Raw genomic sequence first — 25,435 nt, forward strand, 5'->3', positions numbered from 1 at the left:
GGTGTGGCGGCTTGTTATCATGCATCCGACGAGCTCGCTATCTCTTACCGTCCTCATCATCAAATCCGAACCTCCGACTAGCATGCATATCCTTTATCATCAATCGCATCTCTCATCCCCGCAATCCTCTCCGACACACGGATATCTCCGTTTTCCTTCCACATCCCGAACTCCTGCGATACAACACTCCCTCAACCTCTTTAGTCCCCACAATATTTCTCTCTCATCACAACCCACATCCCGACCACACACATACACAACCACACAATGCATTTTCTGGTGTTTCGGAGCATAAAAGCACATCGCAGTTTCAGTTAACCACATTGGAGGATGTTTTTGCTTCTAAGATACATGGCTGACTAGCCATTTACTTTTTTTTTTGATCTCTTGTGTCGTCATTGATGTCGCAACAGTACAGTACATTGGCATAGGCGTTGGGATGGGTCTCTGGTTATATTATCGTCATCATCATAGCAACAAGCAGCAAGTACCGCTTGATCCTTGCGTTTGGCGTGGCGTCGTTGTGTTTTCTCTGAAGTCTGGTACATGTATGGTGGCATGAGTGGAAGATTAAATGGGTCATTGTCATCTGGAAGTATACTTGTCTTGTGGCTCTTGTTGTCTAGGCAGAAATCGCATGTGATACCACTTTTTTTTTCTTTGAGTAGAGTTGTCTGCATGTACATAGGGGGAATACACCAACTATGTTTAGAGTCTGACCTTCTGTCTTGATGTTCGCATTGGTGATGCACGTGCTCAGTCAAGGAAACAATATGGTGCTGTCCTAGGAGGTGTTGTCTAAACACGTATGGTTTCCTTTTGATCCCCGTAAAAGGTCGTGAAATACATGCCATATGAACTCATATACAACAGAAATCTAGGTGCATGTTAGCATACCTTCTTATAATAATACCTCTGTACCTAAATTTGCTTATGATACAGATTAAAGATTCTCTCAGTCTTTGGCGAGTGCCTGTCGTCACAGGACGAGCTTGGGGTCCTGTGTTCGCTTTATTCCGGTAACTCCACAGCCAGACGAACAGACGTGGTGATGTAAGTGTGTGCGAGTTGGAAAATTGCCATTTTCCCTCATGTTAATGCAAACATACGCTTCTGCGCAACTCTTGCACGTCTGTTGAGCGACATAAACCATATCAGTCCATGTCAGTATCTGATCCTCAACAATCACATACCTTACCTACACTCGCTTGGTCCCTTTTTTATTTGACGCTCCAGCCTTGGAGCTTGGCACAACGGACGTTCACATCGATCTTATCGCAGTGCAGTTGCCATCATGTTTGGATCTGACTTCAAATCAACCCGATCATACTTTATACTTTGGTTATCTGGTGTCGTCATGAGCTCGATGTTTGCATCCCGAGCGCTATCCACAAAATCGGTCCATAACCGTTTACTTTGAACAAGACGTTCGTAATTGGATGTCCAGGAGAGGATGACATCAGCCTTTGGATTCAAGCTGTTACTGTTCACCGACACACCTTTATCATGATCAGAATTACCAGACCATCGCTTTATGGCTCAGACAATTTCCAACCCCAAAACATCGAGACGTCAGTTCATTGAGTCTGGACATATAGGCCTTGCAATGGCGGTATTAACTTTTCTCCTCACCTTTAAACAATCCATCTCCAATTTATTTTTAAACCCCTGTCACAACTCACATCACCGTCACCATGCCCCGCCCTACAGCCTCTGACCCCGACGCACCCCCCAAGCTCCTCCTCACCGGTGCCATCAACCCCTTCGCCCTGGCCGAGGCCCTGCTGCACCGCAAACTTGATTGGTCTGCTCCCGCAACCCGTCACCGCATACTGCCTGCGCTTCTGCAAACAGACTACGATGAGCTGTTTGACATGCGCTTTCGGAGTGTATTATACGCGGGTGTGAGGATTAATAACTTTGGTGGGGTAGAGAGGGTGCCTGAGGAGGAGGTTAGGATCTTTTGTGAAGGGGACGGGGAAGAAGAGGAGGAGGAGGGAAGGGATGACTTGAGTGGAGCGAGGAAGCTGGGCGATTTGAAAAGGATGATCGGCTTAGGTGGGGAAGAAATCGAGGAGTTGGGGGTGAAGAGGGCGGTAGTGTCGAACGGAAACTTGCATGTGACGCTTGTATTGTCAGGGGAAGTGGCGGGTTGGGCGGGGAGGAGGATGAGTTGTGAGGAGATGACTGCTGAGATTAGGGAGCTCGCCACTCCTTACAGAAGGAACAGCCTATATAGACAACCAAGTGGTGAGAAGGAAGAGGAGCTATGGACACCGCCTGGGGGGAGGTGGATGGATGTCAGCGCATGGAATCATCGCGATGTAACCATGTTCACTAACCCCGTTCAGGGGGCGGCGCCGAATAGTTGGTTTGTCGCAGCGCTGATGAGTGTTGATTGGGCTGAACCCGGGAAGATCGAGAGGTGTGTGCCGAAGGGAGAAGCATGTCAGTACATGTACCCAGAAGACTTTAATGACGATAACACAGAAGGTCTTGGCGCCCTCGAAACTGAGTCAGTGGTCGGAGAAAACTATGGCGACTACAACGATACAAACAACCCTTGGCCTGAAGAGAAGCCAGCCTGCACGTTGGCAACAACCTTCTACTCCCAAGGAGGAGATAATGACGCTCCGACGGCCAAGATCACAGTCGACTGTGTCTTGCCGACCAACAGCACAACCTCTCTGCTCGTTTACTGCCGTCCCAGCTCCCTCAATTACGCCTATCCTCCGACGCTTACCTCAGGCGACTGGCGTGGCGAGCTTTGGCCCGCGCTCTACGAGAAGGCTTTTGCCGTCTGGCTATCAACCGGCAAAAAGACAGTCCCATCCGAGTCTTCTTGCATGATCAACTCATCTCCAGCGCTGTCAGCAACAACCCCCGATTCTAACTTTGACCCTCCAGACGGCACAACCTCACCAACCTCAAGTTCCCCGGCTACCTCTGAGACAGCTGAGTCAAACACTGCAGCATCCCTTCTCCCAGACCTAGTCCTCACCTGCCAAGGCGACCCGGTCAAGGCTCTCGCACAACTAACCTCCCGCCCTCCAATGTACTTCCACACATCCTGCCGAACAGCCACAGACCTGCTTGCTCTCGTCCGCTTACACTCCTCCAACCTGCGTGTCACTACCCCGATGGTGGCATGGACTAGGCCGACAAGCGACGATGGCGCTTTTTGTAGGGGCGCTACGTTGGTGGGGAATATGGCGTATAGTGTTTTGGGATGGGCGACTAGGGGGTCGGCAGCGACCGTTGGGGATGAGGAGACTGGGACTGGGCTGAGTCGGAGTGCCAGTGTTAGGAGTATGAGCGGGATGAGAGAGGGTGAGCTGGGCCGGTCTGTCAGTACTAGGAGTAGGAATGGGACAGCAGGGAGTGAGTTGGAGTGTTCGGTGAGCGTTAGGAGTATGAGGGGCGTCGTCCGAAGTGAGCTCGGTCGAACCAGAAGTGTCAGAAACAAGATCGCGACCGCGGGAAGTGAGCTTTGCCGCTCTTCGAGTGTTCGTAACCGCGCTAGCGCCATGAACAGGGTTTCGGATAGCACTCTCACCCGCTCTGTTAGTGTGAGAAACAGAAGCAGCAGTGTCTCCAGTCCTCCTATCGGTCTGGCCCGTTCTGACAGCATCCAAAGCCATATTGGCGCTTTGGCCCAAGAGCACCAACTTACTCGACACCGGGCTGCCTCCGTCTCCAGCGAGGCCGACGATCTCCCCCTCACCCGTCCACGGAGCAAATCAATGGGCAGTATGACTAGCGAAATGGTTCGCCGTCCCAGCCTGCGCAGCAGGACCAACCCTCTCTCGAACGACCCCGATGTCATTCCCGAGAACTCCCCTGGACAGAAAAGCCGACCTAGCACACCGACCCGAAACCAAAGCCTTAGCATAGGCAACCCCGTAGCTGAACAGCCGGCAAAGCCAGTTCAGAAGCAGTTTATCGTGCTTCGTCACCCATGGGGAGTCACTCCTCCTTTGGAAGACCCTTACGCTAAGCGCTGGCCTACGAGTCCATTTGATGGAGATGAGGTCGATGGGGCAAAAAAAGATCAAGAAGAGTGTCCTTATGGTGTGATTGTCGATGTAGATGAGGACTTTTGGCCACCAGTAGCGACATTGGATGAGACAAGCGTGTTTGCGGTTGAGATTAGTGTGTTTAAGGAATATTTTGCAGGATTGGGGTTGGCGAAGTGAGGGTCTCACGTAGGATAGATTTAGATGAGAGATAGGACTTGGATTTGTCATCAAGCTTTTTCTCTTTTGATTTGATCTCATTGCTATCTTTTACAGACTCCATTAGCATCTGATGTGAGAGTTAGTTGAGAGCGGACTGCTCAGCCTCTACCGGGCTTCAACCTCAGCCATAATGATAATGATAACGGGTGACAGGCTCGGCCACAACATTTTGGGATCAGAATCATATACAGATGGAAAGAAACGATAACAGTGCGAATTTGTGTTCTTGAGGGTAAATGATGTTGTTGCAGATTTCAGAAGCATGCCATCTTTACTCCTCTACAAGTTCTCAGGGGCACCAGGCTGACAAAATGAAGGCTTTCAGGTTCCAGTTCACACTTTTCTGAAAAAATTGTTCAACTGCTAACAACTTACGTTTTCATCAGCGAGACTTGCGAACTTGGTGAATAATGGACTGTAACTCTCCAGTGCGAATGTTGGGCATATGACACCGAACGATTTGAGATTGGACTGATGACTCTAGTCATATTGATTTTAACCAAGACAATATATTTAGGAACATTAAACAGAATCGACAACCCGATGACAGAGACTTATTAGCGTTAGGTATTAAAGCAAAAGCGACCTGTTGGAAAGCTTGACATCTATAAGCTTGTGAACGTAGATTGAAATGCATCAATCGGGATCAGAGAGGAACATGCAACCTTAACAAGAAAGGGGGCTTATTTCTCTTGAACTTAATAATTCCGTTGGAAGCAGTATGGAATAAAAGAGGATAAGGATGGAAAACACGAGGAACCAATTCCAACAAGCTATTATATCAAGGAAGGATCACTAGTTGTCCCCAGACATATGTGAGTGAAATTCCGAAAATTTGGAGCAATGCGCTTGGCGATGTACCATTGAGATTCAGATTAAGAACAATATGATTAAGAAAGTGCTCAATTTGGTAACATAGCACGATTAAACAATTGACATTATTGAGCTCTGAAGAAGCAAGTGGCAGTCTGTCCACCAGTGCCAGATAAGGGGGAGCCTGGAACCTCGAAGTGAAGAGCAGCAAAGGATTCATAAACATATTTTTAGTGCATCATCTTTATTGTGGAAAGTTAATGAAGAAACATGAAAAAGGGCAAGACTTAGAACAAGCAAAAAATATAAAAACTGAGTCCCCTCGACCGGAATCGAGCCGGTGACCTTTCGGTATCAGTAAATCGCTTACAGCCGAACGTGATAGCCAACTACACCACAAGGGGCTCTAATTGGTTGTTTGCAGTTTGCGTTGAAATTTTACTAAATAAAGTATTGAAAGGGGGTACTTAAGCAGTTGGTAATTCAACCTGATCGCGAAGCGCTACTCGAGCACTTCACAAAGGCTTGACTTCAGGGCTTCGTTTGCCGATAATGTTGGCCTATCCTTGTTTTGTTATACTGTTGCTCGTTGCGTGTGGCGACGACGTTCGCTGCTTGTTCTGCAGAGGCGCCACGGCAAGAGAACCCTATAAGATCGTGCTTACATCCTTCCAATCAAGATGCGACCCACATTAAACTCAACGTCGCTCACATGGTCGCAGGGAACCTTTGCGCTGCAATTATGTTTTGCTAGAGAGTCAACTTGGCGGTTAGACTTTTCCCCTGATTTCAGCAGATATCTTCCAGAGACTATCTCCAACTACAGTGCACGCTGTGGAGCTAGTGTCAAAGTCACATACTACTGTACACAGTAGGTCTTGATGGTCATTGCTACCCTCCCCCATACTAGGCATCGATGTGAGATAGGCAAAAGATAGGGGTTTAAGCCCATGTACCAGTGAAGACTGCGACATCCGATCACTGCCCGAAAGATAGGTGACAGTCCAAAGGATGAGCTCTGCGACAACTAGCTAGCGGTGGGTTATCAATCGCAGCAATGTCCAACATCACTGAAACAGCACCAATCTAGCGGTGTCAATGCCGTTGCCACGCACGCGGTCTGTCTGAGACACTCATCCAGTGATACCAGGACATAACGGACCGGCGGGATGCCGTTGCAAATTCAAGTCCAGCACATCTCACAAACTTCTGCCCCATCTCAGCGAAGGGTAACAACTGGCAAGTTAACAACTCGACACCGAGTGGACTTTCCACCTTGAAGATTCGACTCATCACACCCTTGACCACCCGAGCTGGACCATCCGCGCTGAAAGACAAGCGTGAATCCACTTTCAGGCAAAATAGGCGCCGTCAAGGGTGTGAAGCGCATGCACGAAGGTCTAGGCCTGGACAGCAACAATTGGCGGTCGGCGGGACGCTTGGCAGCAGGGGAAGTCTCTATCGGCCTCTATAGCTAACTATGATCAGATAGAGACCTGTTTATTAGTAAAGAATGACGCGAGATGCTGGCTTCTGAATTTCGGTGAATCTCTTGTGTTTCGATGCACAGGCTGCGCTTCATCGGAGTCGGATAGGGCTTGTAGGGCCACCTGACCGCAACAAATGACACTCAGAATCTTGAAAGATAAGGTCACAAAATCGCAGTGGTTAACTCTGGATATCACATCAATGGTGGTGGCTTGGATGTGCGAGGGCGTTGGCGGCTGAGACGGAGAAAGAAGGGAGGGGACAATCGTGGCAATGCTGTTCTCTAGGAAGCGAGAATCCCACCGAGTTCTGACCGGCTTGGCGTGGCTAGTTGACAACAGCCAAGGAAACCAAGATCTTACTTGCTTCCCACTGTTGAAGCCGTAAAGATAATAAATGTTACCGGCCGTCGATCGACGGTGTCATCGTGGCATCCACAGCGAAGCTTGACCAGCTCGCTTCGATGGTGTTTTTTTCCGCTCCACGTGGTTCAGCCTTAAAGTTGTTAATAATTACGCCCGTCGGAAGATCGACGACGAGGAAATCCTGGCTCTCGGGTTTCGAAAGAATCTGATGGCGATGCAATGGTAGCCGACTTCGGCTGGGACGCCAGAGGACGGCTGGGTCCGTATCATCGAAGTGCGTGATGACTCCATCAGGGGGTCGGTAATCCCGGTGGTAATAACCGTACCAGTGTATCAGTATTGTATTACATGTTAGTACAGATGAAAGTTTTCTTCGTACGGTACTTACGCTGAGCTGAAAGTAGGGCTGTCCCTGAAACGGCGGCCAGATGTGTGGCTTGTGCGGCTACACGGGACACCAGAACCAGTGAAAGCGCGGAGATTCTAACCAGGAAAGGAAAGGCTCTTCCGGTGAGCCTATGGAGTGCAAACGGTCGAACCAGCTGGAAAGGCCAAGCGCAATGGAGATAGTGGAAAAAAAAGCCCGCTAGACTATTGGAAGCAAAATTACGGTTGCTAACGCTAAGCAGGAGACCTGACGAAAATACAAACGACGGCACCAGGAATTATCGAATTCTGCAGCACAGGGGTCACATCGGCAAGCGCTGCTGATGTTCAGCTTGCTCAGCGGGCGAGAGCGACGAAGAACCTGGAGAGGAGATGGACTGTCGGGAGGGCCGCTCCAAGTACGTGTGTTGAAGGGGACGGTCCAAGAAGAGCCTGCTCAGAGCGAACTCAGGGTTGAGAGATACGGCACTCATGCAAGTTTTGTGAGCTCTCCGCGGTTGATCGGCAACCTCTGGGACAAACGAGCATCCATCCAAGGAAATCAGATACGGATTAGCTGCTTGGGGAACTTGAAGTCCAGAGTTGCATTCTTGGTTTGCATCTGTTGTGGCGCCCAGCCGCCCAGCCGCCCAGCCGCTCAGGGGTCTGCCGGCACCAGCTTTGCGGCAGCGGTGTGGGGCCTGTAGCCGGGCCGTCGAGGCTGTTGGTTGGTTGAGCACAAGAACACCAAGAAAACCAAGAAAATGTTACTTGTACATACTGTGAGCAACCTGACAGCACAGCAACAATCATTCAGCTGCCCAGGCGGTCCGTTAACCTGAATAGGTTATGAAATCCAGTTTTATTGCAGGTTTGCAGCTGAAGAGATCTGCTCCTTGAAGAGAAAGAAGAGGATATAAGCAGAAGCCGATGAGAGCTGCTTCATTTACGCTCGCGAGCAATGGACAAAGTTTGAAGGAAAAGCAATCCTCCAGTTCCCCGATAAAATGAAGAACTGCTTAGCGTTTTCTAGAAGCACTCTTCGAAAAAGTCAAGGTGGGACTAAAGGGTTGTCGGTGCGGAACAGGCCAGGTGTGACCCCTGCAGTGATGAGCTCTGACTTCAACCATACCGCGGCGTTATGGTAACGGCAGCTGGAAGAACACAGCACTGAGAAACACAAAATGAGACATGTGATGGAATTTTTTCTTCGTTTAATGTATAGCAAAGTGCTGTTGTCCAATCTGCACAGTAGAAGAAACGAGTTATGACCCTAGCACGCAGAGACCATTCGCTACCATTTGTTCGTTACCCTCGTTTCCTGCTTTCATTGAATTTTCATTCTTGGCCTCCTCAACCATTCAGGTGCACCCATGTTAGGGACTTGGCGTTGCTACACCGCGGTGTAAGAAGTCTGGAGACGCAGAGCGTAAGTTACAAACCATCTCGAAGGTACTGTAACGCTGGCAGAACAGCAGTACAGCAGCTGGAGCCAAAACTCAAAATGTCGGCACTTGGGATCCATTCTCTGCCACTGACGCCATTGCTGGTCTCTGATAGTCTCTCTCGTTTTCTGACCTCAGATCAGGTCGCATTCAGCCTGCCGAGCCTGTCATTCGTTGCTTTCGGCCCGGCCAACGACCTGCGTAACAGCAGTCGTCCCTGATCTCTGGGGAACCCTACCTACAGCCCACGGCGACGACGCTCGTTATTCACCTGAACCCTACCGAACTGTACCCAGGTAGTGGTCCCGAGCGATTGGGTCCTGGTTGCATCGTGCTTCCAGGCAGAACTCACAGGCCGCCTCTGTCTGCTTGTCTGTCATCATCTGTCTTACCGGCATAACAGAGCGACAGGTCGCCGTCATCACCACGGCCCGTGTCTATCTGATCGACTGCTCGTCCCCTCACTTCCAAGTCCCAGCAGCGTAGCTGGCAAAGCTGCCGTCCCTCCGTTCCCCATTCAACCGTCAACATGCACAGCAACCGTGACGACCAAACCGGCGGTAACCCGGCGCCGCCGGAATCGACAATCCCTCAGCGCCCTGGCTCCCCTACGAATTCAGAAGGCGCCGGGCGCGACCCCTTTTCCGACGGCGTTGAATCGCGCGCCTCGAATCGCGAGAACGAGAAGATTCCCGGCGGTGCTACAGCGAACCCCTTCTCCAGCCCATCAGTATCGCGTCCGGCCAGCAGTATTGGGTCGGCGTCAGTTATTGGAGGGCCCAGGTACGATAATGTGCCTAGGTACTTCCACTCCAGGAGAGTAAAGAAGGGAGAGGTTGAGAAGCCGTGGTTGAAGAATAAGGATCCTAAGGAGAAGTGGGTTACGATTCTACCTATTCTGGGCATTTTCATAGGGTTGGGTCTCTCGGGGTTGTTGGTGTGGGACGGTATCAAGAGTGTCGTGCATCACAAGTACTGTCTCGTGCTGGACGAGACGTTTCAGAATGGGCTGGATCCGGCGATTTGGACGAAAGAGGTGCAGGTCAACGGGTTTGGGTAAGCACTACCCCAAGGAAACTACCTGCTATGCACAAGCTAACGACACCAGCAACGGCGAATTTGAAATGACCACAGGCGGCGACCAAAACGTCTTCGTGCAAGACGGCAAGCTTATCATCCGCGCGATGCCCCAAGACGACGCGCTCATGCAGAAAGACTACAAGATCGACCTACTCAAGGATGGCACTTGCACGTCGACTAACCCCGCCAACTGCATTGCCTGGACCAACACTACCGCTGGCAATGCTACCATCGTCCCTCCCGTCACCTCCGGCCGCATCCACACACGCAAGGGCGCTAGCATCAAGTACGGCCGCGTTGAGGTTACCGCCAAGCTGCCCAAAGGCGACTGGCTGTGGCCCGCCATCTGGATGATGCCGGTCAAGGACACGTACGGTGCGTGGCCGCGCTCGGGCGAAATTGATATCATGGAGTCTCGCGGTAACAATTACTCGCACCCGCAGGGCGGCAATGATATCATTTCCTCGACTCTGCATTGGGGTCCTAACCCGGCCAATGACGGCTGGTGGAGGACCAATGTTAAGCGGCGGGCGCTGCACACAACGTATTCGGATAAGTTCCATACCTTCGGGCTGGAGTGGTCGCAGAAGTACATGTTCACGTATGTGAACACTAGGCTGCTCCAGGTCATGTATGTTAACTTTGACGAGCCGATGTGGCAGCGGGGCAACTTCCCCAACCAAGATGCCAACGGTACTCGTTTGGAGGACATCTGGGCCAAGACGGGGAGATACAACACCCCGTTTGACCAGCCGTTTTACTTGATTCTAAACGTGGCCGTGGGCGGCACCAACGGTTGGTTCCAGGATGGTGCACATGGCAAGCCGTGGTTAGATGGTTCTCCGAATGCTAGGAAGGACTTTTGGCTGGCGAAGGATCGTTGGTTGCCTACTTGGACCAACCCGCAGATGGAGATTACCCGGGTTGTTATGATGCAGCAGTGTGATGGAGATGAGGATCTTTAAGGGATAGGTAGTGATTTTTGGTATGTGTGTGCTGGACTTGGGTACATCTTCTAATGTCTAGTTTCGGCTATGTTTTCCATAGTACTTAGGACAGAGCGCAAGAATGGTTTGCTTGAGATAGTATCAGATGCTGGTATCCCTCATTTTGAGTTTTTCCTTTACCAATAGGGTATAATAGCTGGGCAGTATGTTTCAGCCTTGGATTTCATAAATATCGGGGTGAACATTAATATGATCAGACACTTTTGTAGGCACTCATCGAAATGCTAGACACGATCGTATTGCGGTTTTGCCGACAGTAGGAGTGATCTACCCGCCATCTGGAAGTGGCAAACTAACACAAAACCTCTGACATGCATCACACCAAGTGCAGATAGCAGGACGCAAAAGGGCAGGGCAGATTTCCTGACATTCAACACTGAGCCAAGATAGAAAATTCAATAGAATGTATTCGGCCATGCATCCTTTTTGGCTTCCCCCTCCTTCTCCCTCCATACACAGTATGTACACCTCGATGCGATGTGACCCAGGACACATGGTCGGCGACGCAGCTGGCCGCCTGGTCATGGCCGTGCTCTTGCGCTGCAGCCCAAGACGGGAAGTCACTCGCGAGGGTAGAGCCAGGGTTACCCTCCATACCTAATCTATTCCATTGTGTTTACCATTGGTGCACACATCATGAGAGTGAGCAAGTTTTGGCTCCGGTGAAAAGCTACAATAAGACTGCGTCGAAGCCCGATCTCAAAAACTCAATTCCGTCCAGAACCTGAAACAAAGCTCCTCTTCTCCGCACTCTCGTGATTCTGGTGGAGAAGCATCGGGTTGGAGTTTGGGAAGAAAGAGCCCGCCAAGTCCCATCTCAATACATGTATTAAGTCGATTCCCTCCAGACCAAACTTTTGAGTTCCTGGGCCCAGCTTCTCGAGGACAGCTGAGTGAAACCCGGGGAAGGCTGAGCTGGGATGCACGGTTGTGGAAGTCTTATTGAAGTAACTTGCCGACCGTGTAGGACTATGGGTTTGTTTACGACTCTGCTCGTAACCTACATTCGGCTTCTTGCTGAAGGTCCGAGTCAAGGCTGAACGGGAGGGGAGTTGCACCCAATTAATCTGTGTTAGCTGTGAGTGGTGAACATAAAATGTCTCGGCGCTCGGTGCAGCCTCGCTCGGTGCAGCCTCGCTCGGTGCAGCTTCACTCGGTCTCTACACTGGCATCTATTATGATTTGGCGCTGTGATGAAGGGAAGGTTGACTCAGACCGACAGCCGCCGCTCGGCATCGGGACTGTGATAGCCAATGTGTAACCCGCGTCCTGCTCTCCTCGAGCAGAGTTCAGCCCTCCCCTCGGAGTGGGGAGGTCTCGGCCCGTCGTGTTTTTTTGGCTATCCAACTAATGAAGATAATGGCAGATCATGCATGACAGGACAGTGAGAGGTAAGACTTGTCGATGCATGGCTGCAAGAACGTTGGATGAGCAATATCAGTGGCCATGGACCCCGCCAACACAGCATCCTACACAAACAGGAATTCCTTAAAACTCTGATTTCATGAAGACAACGAGCACGTAAAGCTACATCATAGAGTTCCTTCGCTCCAAGTTCTCACAGTTCAAAAATGCGGTTGGACGTGTCCGATTTTCATGACAACAGAGAGCTAGCGTTCCCGGAATCTGAAAGATGGATGACGGTCCCGCGTGGGGCTATTTTTGGTTCACCAATGAATGATCGTGATGGATGATGCAGGCTGCTGTAAAGATGTTGTGACCGCATTCGTATTTTTTTCAAGTTTCTCTGCGACAAGCCGGTCGCCTGATAATGCACGTTATGTGCGCGTCTTGAGCAAAATTCTTGCAATTGAGCTTCCTTCACCAGAAAAAGAGTTTCTAGACGGCATTTGACTTAGGATAAGCACCAGAACTTTTGACTCGTGATGCCACCCAGAGATAAAACATGTCTTACAGCCCTTTCATCGACCTTGGCGGCAAACCAAGGTTGGCCTAAGTGTAAGTTTACGTTCTATTGTTACAACACTGCGTATGTGGTTATGGTGGGCAGCTCTGTTTCAACCCATGGGCATTCGGGAGCTGGAGATCTCTGAAGAACTTGAGAACACAAGAACAGAAAGCTCAGCGCACTGTTCCGTCTTGGAGTGAGATCGGGATGTAGCGGGCGTCCTTGGCCGATTACAATGGGGCCTTTGGTGGGGCGCAAAGAAACGCCGGCTTGCACACCATCGCTTCGAACTTTACTGGTTTGGGCCTGTAAATTACTAGCATCTTTCAGCCATTGAAATTTCAAAGCTACAGTAATCCGTAAATACTGTAAGACAGCGTAACGAGATAACGTGCTGACGCTGACCTGGTTGTTCGATCCGGATGAGCCGACACGTAGGGCTGGTGGGTTTTGTTATTTTTTTTTTTCCAAGGGAATGTTGACCTTGTGTATCTCTGCCTCTATCTAAGCTGCTTTCAAGAGTGGAAGCGGGGCAAACCTTTTTGACTGGCAAGATGCTGGTTGTTGCTCTCGCCTTCGGAAATTTCAGTATCCACAAGTCGCGTGGTAACATGGAGCTGAAGAGACACGTTCTGGGCACACCGCGGCCGAGTTTGACCCAGTGAGACTTTTTCCAAGCATTACCCAACAACAGCAGGAGCAGAACTGGGAACTGGCCACGGATCGCGGGAGAAGGAAAAAAGGAGCAGATCGTCAGGCACCAGTGTGCTCCAAGACCCACACAACTTCCAGTTCGACAGGCAGCTTCACAACTTGAGAATCTTAACAGGCAACGAAAATACCTGGGATGCGATGGAATTCTTCACAGCACTGACCGTCAACACGAATGTTGCTATCATATCTTCCCGGCCCCAGCTCAGCCTAACGGATATGGTCGTCTAACAAAGAAAGCAGTGGCCAGTAAGGTGGAAAATTTTCGAAGGACAAACTTTGGTCTCTCCAACCGAACATTTCCCTCCCAATCTGCATGCCACATGCGTTCACGACCACTTACCAATAATGTCTATCGCGGTCGATAGAAATCCGATAACAGCCGGATTACAGCCATCTTATGTCCCAATGACCATCGGAGAAGTCTCAGGGCCGAGATTATCCCACCCCATCCAAGATGCTGATCCAGATAATCGACTCCTGAAGCTACCGGATGCGAGCTCGAGGTTCCTGTCGATCTCAAAACGATGCACCATGTAACCCGCTCAATAAGGCAGAAGCTGAATGGTGATGCCAGGAGACTTTGGGAATTAATAGGGTACCGCCTCAAGTTTTTATACAACAATCCAAGGTATCACCATGTCTCGAATTTTCTTTAATTAAATGTGGAATGTTTGATGTTTCTCCATCATATATCCAGTATGCTTCGACGCTCGTCGTCACCGAACAAACAGCCTCAACGCCGCCACCAGTTTTTTGATTAGCTTTGTTTCTGGACGCTTTCTTTTAGTGTGGCTTGCATTTAGCAGCCTGCTATCAGCCGCATGCCATTACGCCCCACCTCCGTAACTTACAGAAGCAAAACATCAGTACGCTGATACGTGTAAATATCACAAGTCATGGTGACGGCGACAGCACCTAATCCCAAGCATATCCGCGCGTAAAGCTCACCCCTGTCTCTCACTCCCACCCAAGCTTCTCGCCAAGCACATGGGATCCAACCTTGTCAGGGCATTTTGCTAGCCCCGAGCTGAAGCCAATGGCTAACACAACCCACAGCAGCGCCGGGATTGCATGGCGTCGCAGCCGGCGAGCCCCAGAGCCTGCCAGAGCGTCCGGGCTGGCGGCGCCACTCTTTTTGATCTTCCCCTCCCCTGCCGTTCGCCTTCCTGTCCTCCTCCTTTCGGAATTTCGTTCAGCAAACTATCAATCATTCACTCCAGGCTCGAGGGTTCGCAGGTCGCAGGGCAGGACTGACAGAGACCATAAGGGTAAGGGGGCACGGCATGAGACACACCGGCTCCGAGGAAATTTTGTTCCTCTTCGTCGAGCGTCTCGTTCATCCGTTCCTTCTTTGGCCGCCGCTGAACCGAGTCGATCCTCAGCAAGCGACGACGATCACCGCCCCGCAAGCATTGAAGGTCGGAACACGCTGATCGCCCAACGTCTGCGGGCCTCGCCTCTCTCTGGCTTCGAGCGCTGCCGAAGCCGTCCATTCGCTACGACAGATAGTAGGAGTTTTTCGCTTTGAACGATATCGCTACTTGCTGAAGAGTCGGCAGCCCACGACCCAAGCGGTTCTCATTGTTGGTGAAAATCACACCACATAGACAAGCCGCAGTGACACCATCGATTCTATAGGTATGCTTCCGAATTGGGTAGCTCATGTGCCTTGCGAACTGGGACGGCAGACGAGTGGGTGACTGCGAGGAGCAGTTAAAGTCACACAGAGAAAAATTCAGTTTTCAAGTTGTCGCTGACTGTGGATAGTGTTCAGCGTGTTCAGCTTGAGTATATTTTAGTTCGACACTTTCGCAGTTGGACCTGAGGAGTCATAGACAGCTCCCACAATGGGAGTCGGGAGTTACTTCAAGGCCACGGGCTCACCGGCCACCGAGGCCGCGCAGACACCATATCAAACACAGTCACCAAATCCAACGCCAGAGCCGTCTAGTAGACCTACTTCGGTGCTGCAGCCTCCTACGCCTAGGTATGGCTCACGACCACAGTCGCTGTCAGGCCGCTCGACGCGGTCTAATAACAGCTCCTTCATATTGGACGACATCAAACACGAGGTTATGGTCAACTATCTCTACCAGCAACAATGCGCCAACCTCTGGGTGTCTGATGGTAGCGGTGAGATTGAGGGCGTGTTGCTTCGCAAATCGAGAGGCCACTACATGGCTTGCCCACCGCAGCTGGGCAGCTCACCATTTGCGATGGCCTGCGCGGCTCTTAATGTCCAGTGTGCCATGACAGTCAACTCAAGAGTCATCAAGACGTTCCTGCAGTGGTCTCCAGATGCAGTCGATGTGCCGCTGACAAACGGCCTGCGGGTTCAAATTCTGCCTACTATCGACGATTTGCCGAGGGCAAGGAAACATCAGTTCGCCGCGTTCATCGCTTCGGAAGGTCTTCTGGTGGTATGGGACGACGACGCGCTTCATCTGGTTCAGCGCGCAAAGGCTATTGAGTCGGAGCTGATGCAGTTAGTGTGGCGTGCTGGCACCGAGGGTGACGAAGAAGACGAGAAGGCTACTGGCCGCGGTGAGCCCGAGATTGATGAGGAGAGTGGCGAGATTAAGCCTGAGAAGAGGCCGGTGCATTTGATGAACACATACCTAGTCACCCTGACGCTGATTCTGGTGACGGTTTCGATTGGTGCGGCTGGCCGGCAGCTGGCCATCGAGGTGTCAGTCGACGGTAACTATGTCCGGTTGGCGCTGCTTGCGCTGGCTCCTGTGCAGATCTTCTTCACGCTTTTCTTCTGCCAGGTCATTGTCGGTTGCTTGGCACAGATTTTTGGTCCCATCCGCCAGCTCACCATCAACTCTAAGTTCTACTCGGCAAAGCCGCCGCCGCGGTTGCGCTCGGCTGTGCTGCCGCACGTCACGATCCAATGCCCCGTCTACAAGGAAGGTCTGCAGACTGTCATTGCCCCGACCGTCAAGTCCATCAAGCAGGCCATGTCGACATACGAACTTCAGGGAGGCTCGGCCAATCTGTTCATCAATGACGACGGTCTGCAGCTGATCTCGGAGGAAGAACGTCGTGCGCGTATCGAGTTCTATGCCGACCACAGCATCGGCTGGGTAGCCAGGCCAAAGGATGGTGAGAATGGGTTCAAGCGCCGTGGCAAGTTCAAGAAGGCTAGCAATATGAACTTTGCCCTGATGATTTCGTGCAAGGTTGAGGACAAGCTTGCGCAGATTGAACGTGGCCCTGAGTGGACACAACATGACGAAGCGCAAGCCTATGAGAAGGCGCTGAAGGAAGTGCTCGAGGAGGATGGTCGTGCTTGGGCGGACGGCAATATCCGCATTGGTGATTACATCCTGCTCATCGACTCTGACACTCGTGTCCCGGCCGACTGCTTGCTGGATGCCGTCTCCGAGATGGAGCTCTCCCCCGACGTCGGTATCATGCAGTTTTCTTCCGGCGTCATGCAGGTCGTCCACACGTACTTTGAGAACGGCATCACCTTCTTCACCAACCTTATCTACAGCGCTATCCGTTACACAGTTTCGAATGGCGACGTCGCCCCTTTCGTTGGCCACAACGCTATCCTTCGCTGGTCCGCCATTCAACAGGTTTCATATGTGGATGAGGACGGCTACGAGAAGTTCTGGTCGGAAAGCCACGTGTCCGAAGACTTCGATATGTCCCTGCGCTTGCAGTGCAATGGGTACATTATCCGCTTGGCAGCCTGGGCCGGTGATGGCTTCAAAGAGGGTGTGTCGTTGACAGTGTACGACGAACTTGCACGTTGGGAGAAGTACGCGTACGGCTGTAATGAGCTTCTGTTCCACCCCATCAGGACGTGGCTGTGGAAAGGACCGTTCACTCCTCTCTTCCGCCGGTTTTTGTTCTCGAACATCCGCTTCACTTCCAAGGTCACGGTCATCTCGTATATCGGAACTTACTACGCCATCGGCGCCGCCTGGATCATGACTTCGGTCAACTACTTCCTCATGGGCTGGTTCAACGGCTACCTTGACAAGTACTACCTCGACTCGTGGCAGGTCTGGTTCTCGATCATCCTTGTCTTCAACGGCCTGGGTAACATCGCTCTTGCTGTCATGCGCTATCGTGTTGGTGAGCGGAGCATCCTGTATGCGCTGTACGAGAACTTCAAGTGGACTATCATGCTAGCCATCTTCCTCGGTGGCTTGTCGCTGCACATCTCGCAGGCGCTGTTGGCCCACATGTTCGAGATCGACATGCAGTGGGGTGCGACCGCGAAGGAGGTCGAGTTCTCGAATTTCTTCATTGAGGTGCCAAAGGTGTTGCGGAAGGTTTGTTTCTCCCTTTTTTCTGATCCCAAAACATTAAGAAGTCAGTGCTAATGGTGCCGTTTACAGTTCAAATTCTCAATGCTCTTTTCCATGGCCTTTATCGTCGGCATGATCATCCTCGCCACGGCCCCGTTCATCCCGTACAGCTGGCACATCACCGACTTCGTGGCCATCTTGCCCATGGCGACTGTTGCAGCTTCGCATTTGTTGCTCCCGATTGCCCTGAACCCCGCGTTGATGACATTTTCGTGGTAAATACTGCCGCGAGGTGGATATATCGAGTTTGGACTCTTCCTATTTTTCATCTGCATTCTGTTGCGTTGACATACTTTGCCTGATAGCAATTGCATGGTTCAAAGGCAGCAGCGCAGCGTTCTTTTTGGATACATTCCCTACTTATACTCCTCCCCTCTTGCGCTTGATTGGAGAGATAGCATACCTGCCATTCCGTCAGTCTCCCCGATTGTGATAACACCGCTCATGTCATGGTTCCCTTTTTGTTGGTTCCTTGGGTTATCTTTGGAGAAGCCAGTTTGAGAGGCATGTGGATAGAGGCCGGTTGAGGTTATCATGCTGTTTTCGCAATGTCAGCAGGATAGTTGGACATTTTACATATATCATATTACGTCAGATCAGACCTAGTTAGTGGTAATGGCTATTAGTTGTATGTCCTGGATGGTGTGCAATGGTTATGATTCCATAAGCTTGTTGTCATTGGGACTTTCTTTTAGTCAATTCTTTCTAATTCTTTCTCCATATTGTTCCCTTAATATCACATAATCCCTTCATAAGCAGTCATCACACATTCCTCAACGTATCTGTTCAAACCTCAAATGGCATCAAAAAGAAAACACGGAACGCTTTTTTATGGAAGAAACCGCGGGGTTGATGTTACGGCCCAGATGCGGACCAGCAGCCGCCCCGCAACAGTGGAAGAAGGACCAATAGGAAAGTACTAAGTGGGGCATTGAGACAGACAATCAGAGGCATGGAAAGATTATCCACGCCAAGAACCACCGATAAATCGACCTCTAGCCTCGACGAGAATCGTGAGCTTAGACGATGATAATCCGAATGCAGGGCAGGCACACCAACGGTCCTCGAGCATAAATATGTATATAGAATCTCTCATTTTCAGAACTACGATGAGGACTTCGTCAGTCAGCAATTAAATAAGTGGTCAACCAACAACTGGTGACCGCAGTAAGCCACAATACAATACTGTGTGAGGACCCTAATCCCTCTGGTTCTACAACCTGGTTACTACCCTCGAACCCATCTCAGGAGGTTGTGTAATTGTCACAGTTGAGATACGAAAAGTGTATCACGCAAAAACATACAACACAGGGGATTCCCCAGTCGTCACCGACCTGAGTACTAACCCTGCCCTTGCTGGCTTATCTATGGGAGAGCGGACGGGATCCCGAGTTTTCCAGCAGGTATGGTCGTATGTGTCGATAGATGGCTGTCCAGTGGCTGATATACCCAGAAGTATATCCTAGAGGAACGATATCTCGAAACTTCCCACGCCGATTGACAAGTTAGCACAGTGATCGATGATGACAAATCCTATTGCAACGTGCATTACCGACATTGCAATCCATCACAAGGAAGTTTCTTGATCAAGGAAGAGCGTAAATGAGAGTCCGAACAAGTCTATTACCCATCCGTCTATGCAGCTTTTGCCCAAACTAAACGCCCTCTATACCGACCATGCCTTTCTATCCCAGACAAGCAAATGCGAACTTTGAACCAAACATGGGCTCCTGCAGAACACAAACCCAACATTAAAAAGTACTCGCTCGCTCAAGCCAAACTTTTCACTTCCCACAAACTGACTTATTCCTCCTCATCATCCGTATCCGGGGGCCTAGGCGTTCCCTTTGGACTGCTCAACCACTCGATATGCCTCAACCTTCTCCTCACCTCCCGTTCCTTCAATTCCCTCTTCGTCAACTTTTTCTTCTTCTTCTTCGCCTTAAACGCCATACTCTCCTCCGTAATCCCCGCCGGCGTAGCCGCACCACTACCCGCATTATTCTCTACATCCGAGTTAACCGCACTATTAGCGACGCTGGTTCCCGGCTGTGCTGGGGTCGCCGTGCCAGAAGACGCGACATCTTCGAACCGGTCAAGTGCAACATTCGTGCTGATGCGGTTGGTTACCTTGCCATCACGCACATGCCATTGCTCAGTGGCGAGGGCGCCGACAAATTCTTCGTTGTGGGAGATCATCACCACCCCTCCCTTGAAGTCGCGGATGGCGACGGCCAAGCCGCCGAGGGAGTCACGGTCTAGGAAGTTAGTCGGCTCGTCGAGGACGAGGAGGTGCGGGTTGTTCCACATCGTGCCGGCGATGACGACCTTGACTTTTTGGCCTCCAGAGAGTGAGCCGATTTCGTTGTGGTTCGCGATTTCGGGGTCTAGGCCCAAATCCTCGAAGTGTTTGGCAATTGCACTAGGTTGAAGCTCGCGATAACCCAATCCCTCGCGGGAAGCTTCGTGGTCGTCAAATTCTTGCACGAGTTTGGTGAAGCCCCACTCGAGAAGTGTCTCACGTGAGACCATGGTGTTGTGCTTCGGCAACCAGCCACGCCACTTGACTTCGTACTGGAAGGTCTTCTTGTACTTTTGACGGCCGACGAGAGCCTCGACCTGGCGCTTACCCTTCCCATCGGGGAGATCGATCCACTTTTCCATCTGAGCGCGGTCCTGCTCGGAAAGGATACGGGTCTGCTTGAGGTGGACTTCGCGATCGTCACCGTGGGCATAGCGCCACTGGAGGTATTGGTTAGGAGTCTTCTCAAGATGCATCTCCACGTGCTCCAAGGCATGCTGCTTGATGTAGCCGATACGCAGGTTGGGGTGCTTCTCGACCTTGCCCGAGGTCGGGATCAACTCGCCTGTCAGCAGCTTGATTAGCGTCGATTTGCCAGCACCGTTAGGGCCGATGATAGCCACGCGCGAGGAAAGTGACAGCTGGCAGGAGACGTCGCTGAGCGAAGGCTTCGGTGCGCCGGGGTAGGTGTACGAGACGTTGGTCATGCGGATGATAGCACGGGTCTGAGACTTGACGCCGGTGAGGATGCCAGGAGGGGGGAACTTGAGCTGCACATTGGACGCGGTCAGGGTGTAGTAGCTCTTGGCCTCGGGGCGCTGCTTGACGAAGGCGGCAAGATTGCCCTTGTAGTGTGAAAGCTTCTTATTCGGCTCGTAGTGGTAGATATCAGTGGTCACGTTGTCGAGAAAGGAGGAGTCGTGGGAGACGATCAGACTGGTGATTTCAGTATGCGTCTTGAGGTAGTTCTCAAGCCACTTGATGTTGGAGACGTCGAGATGGTTGGTAGGTTCGTCGAGCAGTAGCACATCAGCGCGTTGCAGCATGGCACGGGCCAGAGCCAGCTTCATCTTCCAACCACCGGACAAAGAGCCGACCTTCTGCGACTGCCTGCCCTCCGGACCAGAGGTGAAGCCGAACTCCTCTAGGACGTCGGAAATACGCGCCTTATCCTCCTCGGCAATAAGGGGATCTTTCGACACGTACTCGAGGATGCTGATATCGGCATCTTCACCCTGGTTATGCTCAACATAGCAAGTGCGCAGCACATCCTGAGGAGGGAAACCCTCAAGCTTGCCAGCAGCAATGCTCTTCATCAGAGTTGACTTGCCAGCGCCATTGCGACCGCACAAGCCATAACGGTGGCCCTTGAGCAAGCGCAGGTTTGTGTGTGACAGAAGGAGCATACCGCCATAGGCCAGCGAGAAGTCGGCGTTGACGATTTCGATCTCGCCATCATCTTCTTTTTCAGGCTCGCCATACTTGCGGTGGTCCTCCTCGACATAAAACTTGTGAACCGCAGCAGCGACAGCATCAGCAGCAGCATTGAGCCCTTGCAGATAGGGTATGATGCGAGCCTGGATGCGATCCAGCTGGCGGTGGTTGACGTCCTCGCTGACCATCTCGCAGATATAAGGGCGAACCATGTGGAAAGTGTCGGTATCAACGACACCTCCCCGATTCTTGATCTCAGTATCTAGTACCTTAGCTACATCTTCAGCAGCAGTGCGCTCAACAAGCGCCGCCTTGTCACCTGCCATAGCCTTGTCCATGACCTCCAGAGCACGCGTGGCCAGCTCACGTACTTCGGGAAGCGAAGCGCGGTCCACGACGCTCTTGATGCCGGGCTGCAGCTTTGGCAGGAAGGTACGGGCCTCGATCGGGTCGTGGACCAGCTTGGTCAGGTTCTCGGTGATCACAACGGTCTGGCGTAAGACTTCCTGTGGGGTAGTCGGGTTGTTCAGCGAGCGCTCGAGAAAGGGCGTCAGTAAGGCCAGAACGGGCGAGGTGACGACAGCGACGAAGGTCGTCTGTGACAGGGCATGAATAGCCTTCTGGAGAGCCTGCGGCGAGGGATGGTGCATGGTGTCGATGAGTAGCGGAATACGGGGGGCGACATCGTCGTTGGAGAGCAGGGTGGTAAGCGACGTCATGGTCCTGACGGCCTGCTTCTCGACCTCAGACTTCATATCCAGCATGGCATTCTCAACAATCGGGATCAGACCAGCCAGCTTCGCGCCCATGGCCTCGCGTAAGAAGTCCTGCTCTTGGGCCTGCTCCTTGGTGCTGCCGATGACAGCCTTGGCTTTATCGGCCATCTTCTGCATCAACTTCAACGCACCAACGACACCCTGCCACTTGCCGCCGGACTTCTTGATGTACTCAATCAGTGCGGGTAGCAAGCCAGCAAGCTGAGCTTCAATGCTGAGGTTGGTGACCAGCGCATCGATGCCGTACTGGGCGGCATCACGAACGACAGCGCCCTTGTCAGCGAGCGCATCGAGCGCGCACCCCAGAAGACCGCCATCTTTCAGCAAGAAGATGACCTCAGAGACGGGCTGACGTGGTGGGAAGCGCTCGAATAGGGCACCAAGAAGGTTCTGGGCGCCCTCGCGACGGAAACCACTTTTCTTGTCGGCAGCGGCCTTCTTGATCTCGTCGAGGATGCGGTAGGTGTACAGGCCGCGGAAGCCGACCGAGCTCAGGAGCAGCTCGCAAAGAGCATAGCAGGCATCAATGGATTGATTGGATGTCTTCGCAGTGAAGACGACGTTGAGGATGGCGGCGACGTCCTCAGGGGCGGGAGGAGGGGCCACGCCGTCGGCGACCGTGATGGGGACCACCATGTCGCCGTTGCTACTACAAGTAATCGTTTAATTAGCCGGGCTGAAAACGGGTGTTGCGATACTCCTGAGAGCAATAATCCAGAAATTCTCAGGAGTTCCCGGACCTTTCAACACCCTGTGAATGAGAAAAGCAATGTGTCGTCGATAACCGACGACAGAAAGGATGGGAGGGTTGGATGAGAAGTGGCAGTCTTGGGCCTCGCCCCTCGACCTGTTTTTTTTTGTGCCCAGGCACCTTGACCCGCCGTTATCAGCGGCTTATCAGGCATTCTATTGGCAAGGGTCCTCTTATCCACGAGCTGATCAGCGGGCTGTATGTTACCGTCATTACAGAATACACAGCACTCTCTTACACAGGAGGGCCGTTGATCTCCTATCCATGATTGCTTCAACGACTTTCTTCAACATCCATCACGGACCAAATGCTTTCAAATTACGCTGTTAATTCAACAATAATCTGGAAATTCTAACCTTTTGTCTTCTCCGTTTCAGCGTTTTTCTCAGCAATCGACCAGGCTCATCCGAAACTCCTTCAGGGGCATCCTGTCAACGCGGTACCTCCCCCTCATCAAACCCAACACGCGTCATGGAGTTCTCTTACCAGGAATGACGACTAAGAAGTGCAAATGGACGCTTTTGAATTGTAGAAAGTTACGTGGCAAATTCAAAACGGACATCGAGATCAATCAATACTTGCCATCCTCATTCAGTGTAACTCTCCAGCTGGATATCATACCCAAACCTGCCATTGCAGACATGAAAGTCCATTCTCACAACACCAGCTTGTCATGACTAGATCGCACCGAAACACCTTATTTCTGTCGTATCTGAGTGGTACAGGACAGCATTCAACTTGAACAACTCCTTCTGTGGCTGTCAGACTACAGACTCCCTTGGTAAGACTGAGCCGATAATAGCCCTCGTCGGGGTCCTGGAAGATTGGTATCAACCTTCTTTCCCAGGACATTGACCTTCGACAGAAGCCCAGGACCATCTTGGCGCTATTGAGGCGGATGATCCCATATCAAATGCCGCGTTACACCCGGGTCTCGGACTTCCAGGCGCGAGAGCAAAGCTTTCGCCAGTTCGTCCTGTTGGATCCCGATACCAGCGCATATCCGTCATGATCGAGTCCTCCTACAACCCAGCAAGATATCTGCTCCTCTATGCTGTTTCATCTCATCCGCCAATCCCGCTATAGCCGGCAACTTACCACTCTCGCCAACCTCAACGGCGCATGGCCATCAACCACACGGTACCACATTGTTCTTGAATTCACGACCTTAGCCCAACGCTCCCAGTACCGCGGACGATACAGCACCATTCCCGACCAGAAAGTAGCAAGTGGATAAATAGAGGAGCAGAACAGCACTTTCATCGCTTCCTGGTCACAATCAGACGGATCCGGTCATCCTCCACACTCACAATCATGCAGCTCGAAACAATCCCATAGGATCTCCTCCCTCCCAGAGTGTAGGACCTTAGGATCTAGCATACGCCCTTGGAACGTCCACACTATGGCGAAAGCATTATTCGGCTCCGTCCAATCTCCTGCGCAGAAAAATGGTGTATAGTACGGTATTTTCCGGATCCTCACGCACCCGATTTGTTCGCCTCTCCCGGGGTTGCAGAAGAGTCCTTCATGAGGGGAACTCACACAAGACGCGGAGAGCGTGATGCATGAGTTGCGAGGATGGATGCCTTACGGGAAGATTCATGCTTACAATCCTCGTTGTTGATGGAGCCTTGGATGATGCAGAGTACGTCGATCCAGAGTTAGCGAGTTTGCGGCGCTCAACGAACTTCGATTGCCTTGATGGAGGCCTTTGGAAGGGAAGACGAGTGCTTTGGAGGTTTTGTGGAGGGCGAGTGTTGAGGGGATGTTTTTGATGAATGGTTGCGTGGGGTTGCCCCAGCAGTAGGAAAGGCAGATATATTAACCTTTCTCTTCAGGTTGTGCTTCATAGAGGAAGATGGGTTCTGACGGACTGCTTCTAAGATTGAGAAGCTGCGTCACGAGGTTGAGATATTGATTTGAGGGTAGAGGGCTGCAGGTCTTTTTGTCCCGAGAGGAATTGTGAAAGCCAGTGTTTGATCCATTGGACAGCGATGAATGAACCAGTGGAGTGGATTGACGGGAAGTTGCCCCTGGAGATTCCCGGGCTTGGAATGCCTGAATGGTTTGGGATTTGTCAATTGAGATAAAGAGGGCAGGTAGGATTCAGGATAAGCACTTATCTTGGACCCAAAGCAGCGTCAAGGAGCAATCAACAAACCCCTTCTCCTTGCTTTTCAGTCTGAGCGACCTCAGCCCGTCCAGCGCGCCAGATATTTTCCGATGGTAGTGTACGATAACGTGATATCCTCGACCTAAATTCTCTCTCTCCCCGTAGTCACCTGCTGCAGCAAGTGTTGTCCTCATCCTGATAAACAGTTAGTTCGAGGACAACCTCTGCGCTAATGTGCTTTAACCTGCTCCGGAGCATTTTGCCGCCCCAACAATAAGGCTTAGCTAAGGGCTCACCATCGAGGTT

The 25,435-nt window shown here is 51.5% G+C and overlaps 4 protein-coding genes and 1 non-coding gene across 5 annotated transcripts; 3 read left to right on the forward strand and 2 right to left on the reverse strand.

Moving 5' to 3' along the window:
* Window positions 1-1,694: 1,694 nt before the first annotated feature.
* On the forward strand, window positions 1,695-4,196 carry CTHT_0010840 (uncharacterized protein; the record flags this gene model as incomplete). Its single annotated transcript, XM_006691542.1, has 1 exon — window positions 1,695-4,196. One exon carries the CDS (start codon window positions 1,695-1,697, stop codon window positions 4,194-4,196), a length of 2,502 nt encoding a protein of 833 aa, XP_006691605.1.
* A 1,172-nt stretch (window positions 4,197-5,368) lies between these two features.
* Window positions 5,369-5,455, reverse strand: CTHT_0010850. Its single transcript is given in 2 exon segments — window positions 5,369-5,406; window positions 5,416-5,455. It is a non-coding gene; the product is annotated as a tRNA-Tyr (tRNA).
* A 3,789-nt stretch (window positions 5,456-9,244) lies between these two features.
* On the forward strand, window positions 9,245-10,760 carry CTHT_0010860 (hydrolase-like protein; the record flags this gene model as incomplete). Its single annotated transcript, XM_006691543.1, has 2 exons — window positions 9,245-9,771; window positions 9,824-10,760. The coding sequence occupies 2 exons, from the start codon at window positions 9,245-9,247 to the stop codon at window positions 10,758-10,760; spliced, it is 1,464 nt and encodes a 487-aa protein (XP_006691606.1).
* Window positions 10,761-15,272: 4,512 nt separating this feature from the next.
* CTHT_0010870 (uncharacterized protein) lies at window positions 15,273-17,972 on the forward strand (the record flags this gene model as incomplete). The annotated part of the gene is made up of 2 exons (XM_006691544.1): window positions 15,273-17,717; window positions 17,784-17,972. 2 exons carry the CDS (start codon window positions 15,273-15,275, stop codon window positions 17,970-17,972), a joined length of 2,634 nt encoding a protein of 877 aa, XP_006691607.1.
* Window positions 17,973-19,556: 1,584 nt separating this feature from the next.
* CTHT_0010880 (uncharacterized protein) lies at window positions 19,557-22,901 on the reverse strand (the record flags this gene model as incomplete). Its single annotated transcript, XM_006691545.1, has 1 exon — window positions 19,557-22,901. One exon carries the CDS (start codon window positions 22,899-22,901, stop codon window positions 19,557-19,559), a length of 3,345 nt encoding a protein of 1,114 aa, XP_006691608.1.
* Between the last annotated feature and the right edge of the window lie 2,534 nt (window positions 22,902-25,435).

The sequence above is a fragment of the Thermochaetoides thermophila genome, assembly GCF_000221225.1.
Source record: "Thermochaetoides thermophila DSM 1495 unplaced genomic scaffold scf7180000011814, whole genome shotgun sequence".
NCBI classification, from domain to species: Eukaryota; Fungi; Ascomycota; class Sordariomycetes; order Sordariales; family Chaetomiaceae; genus Thermochaetoides; species Thermochaetoides thermophila.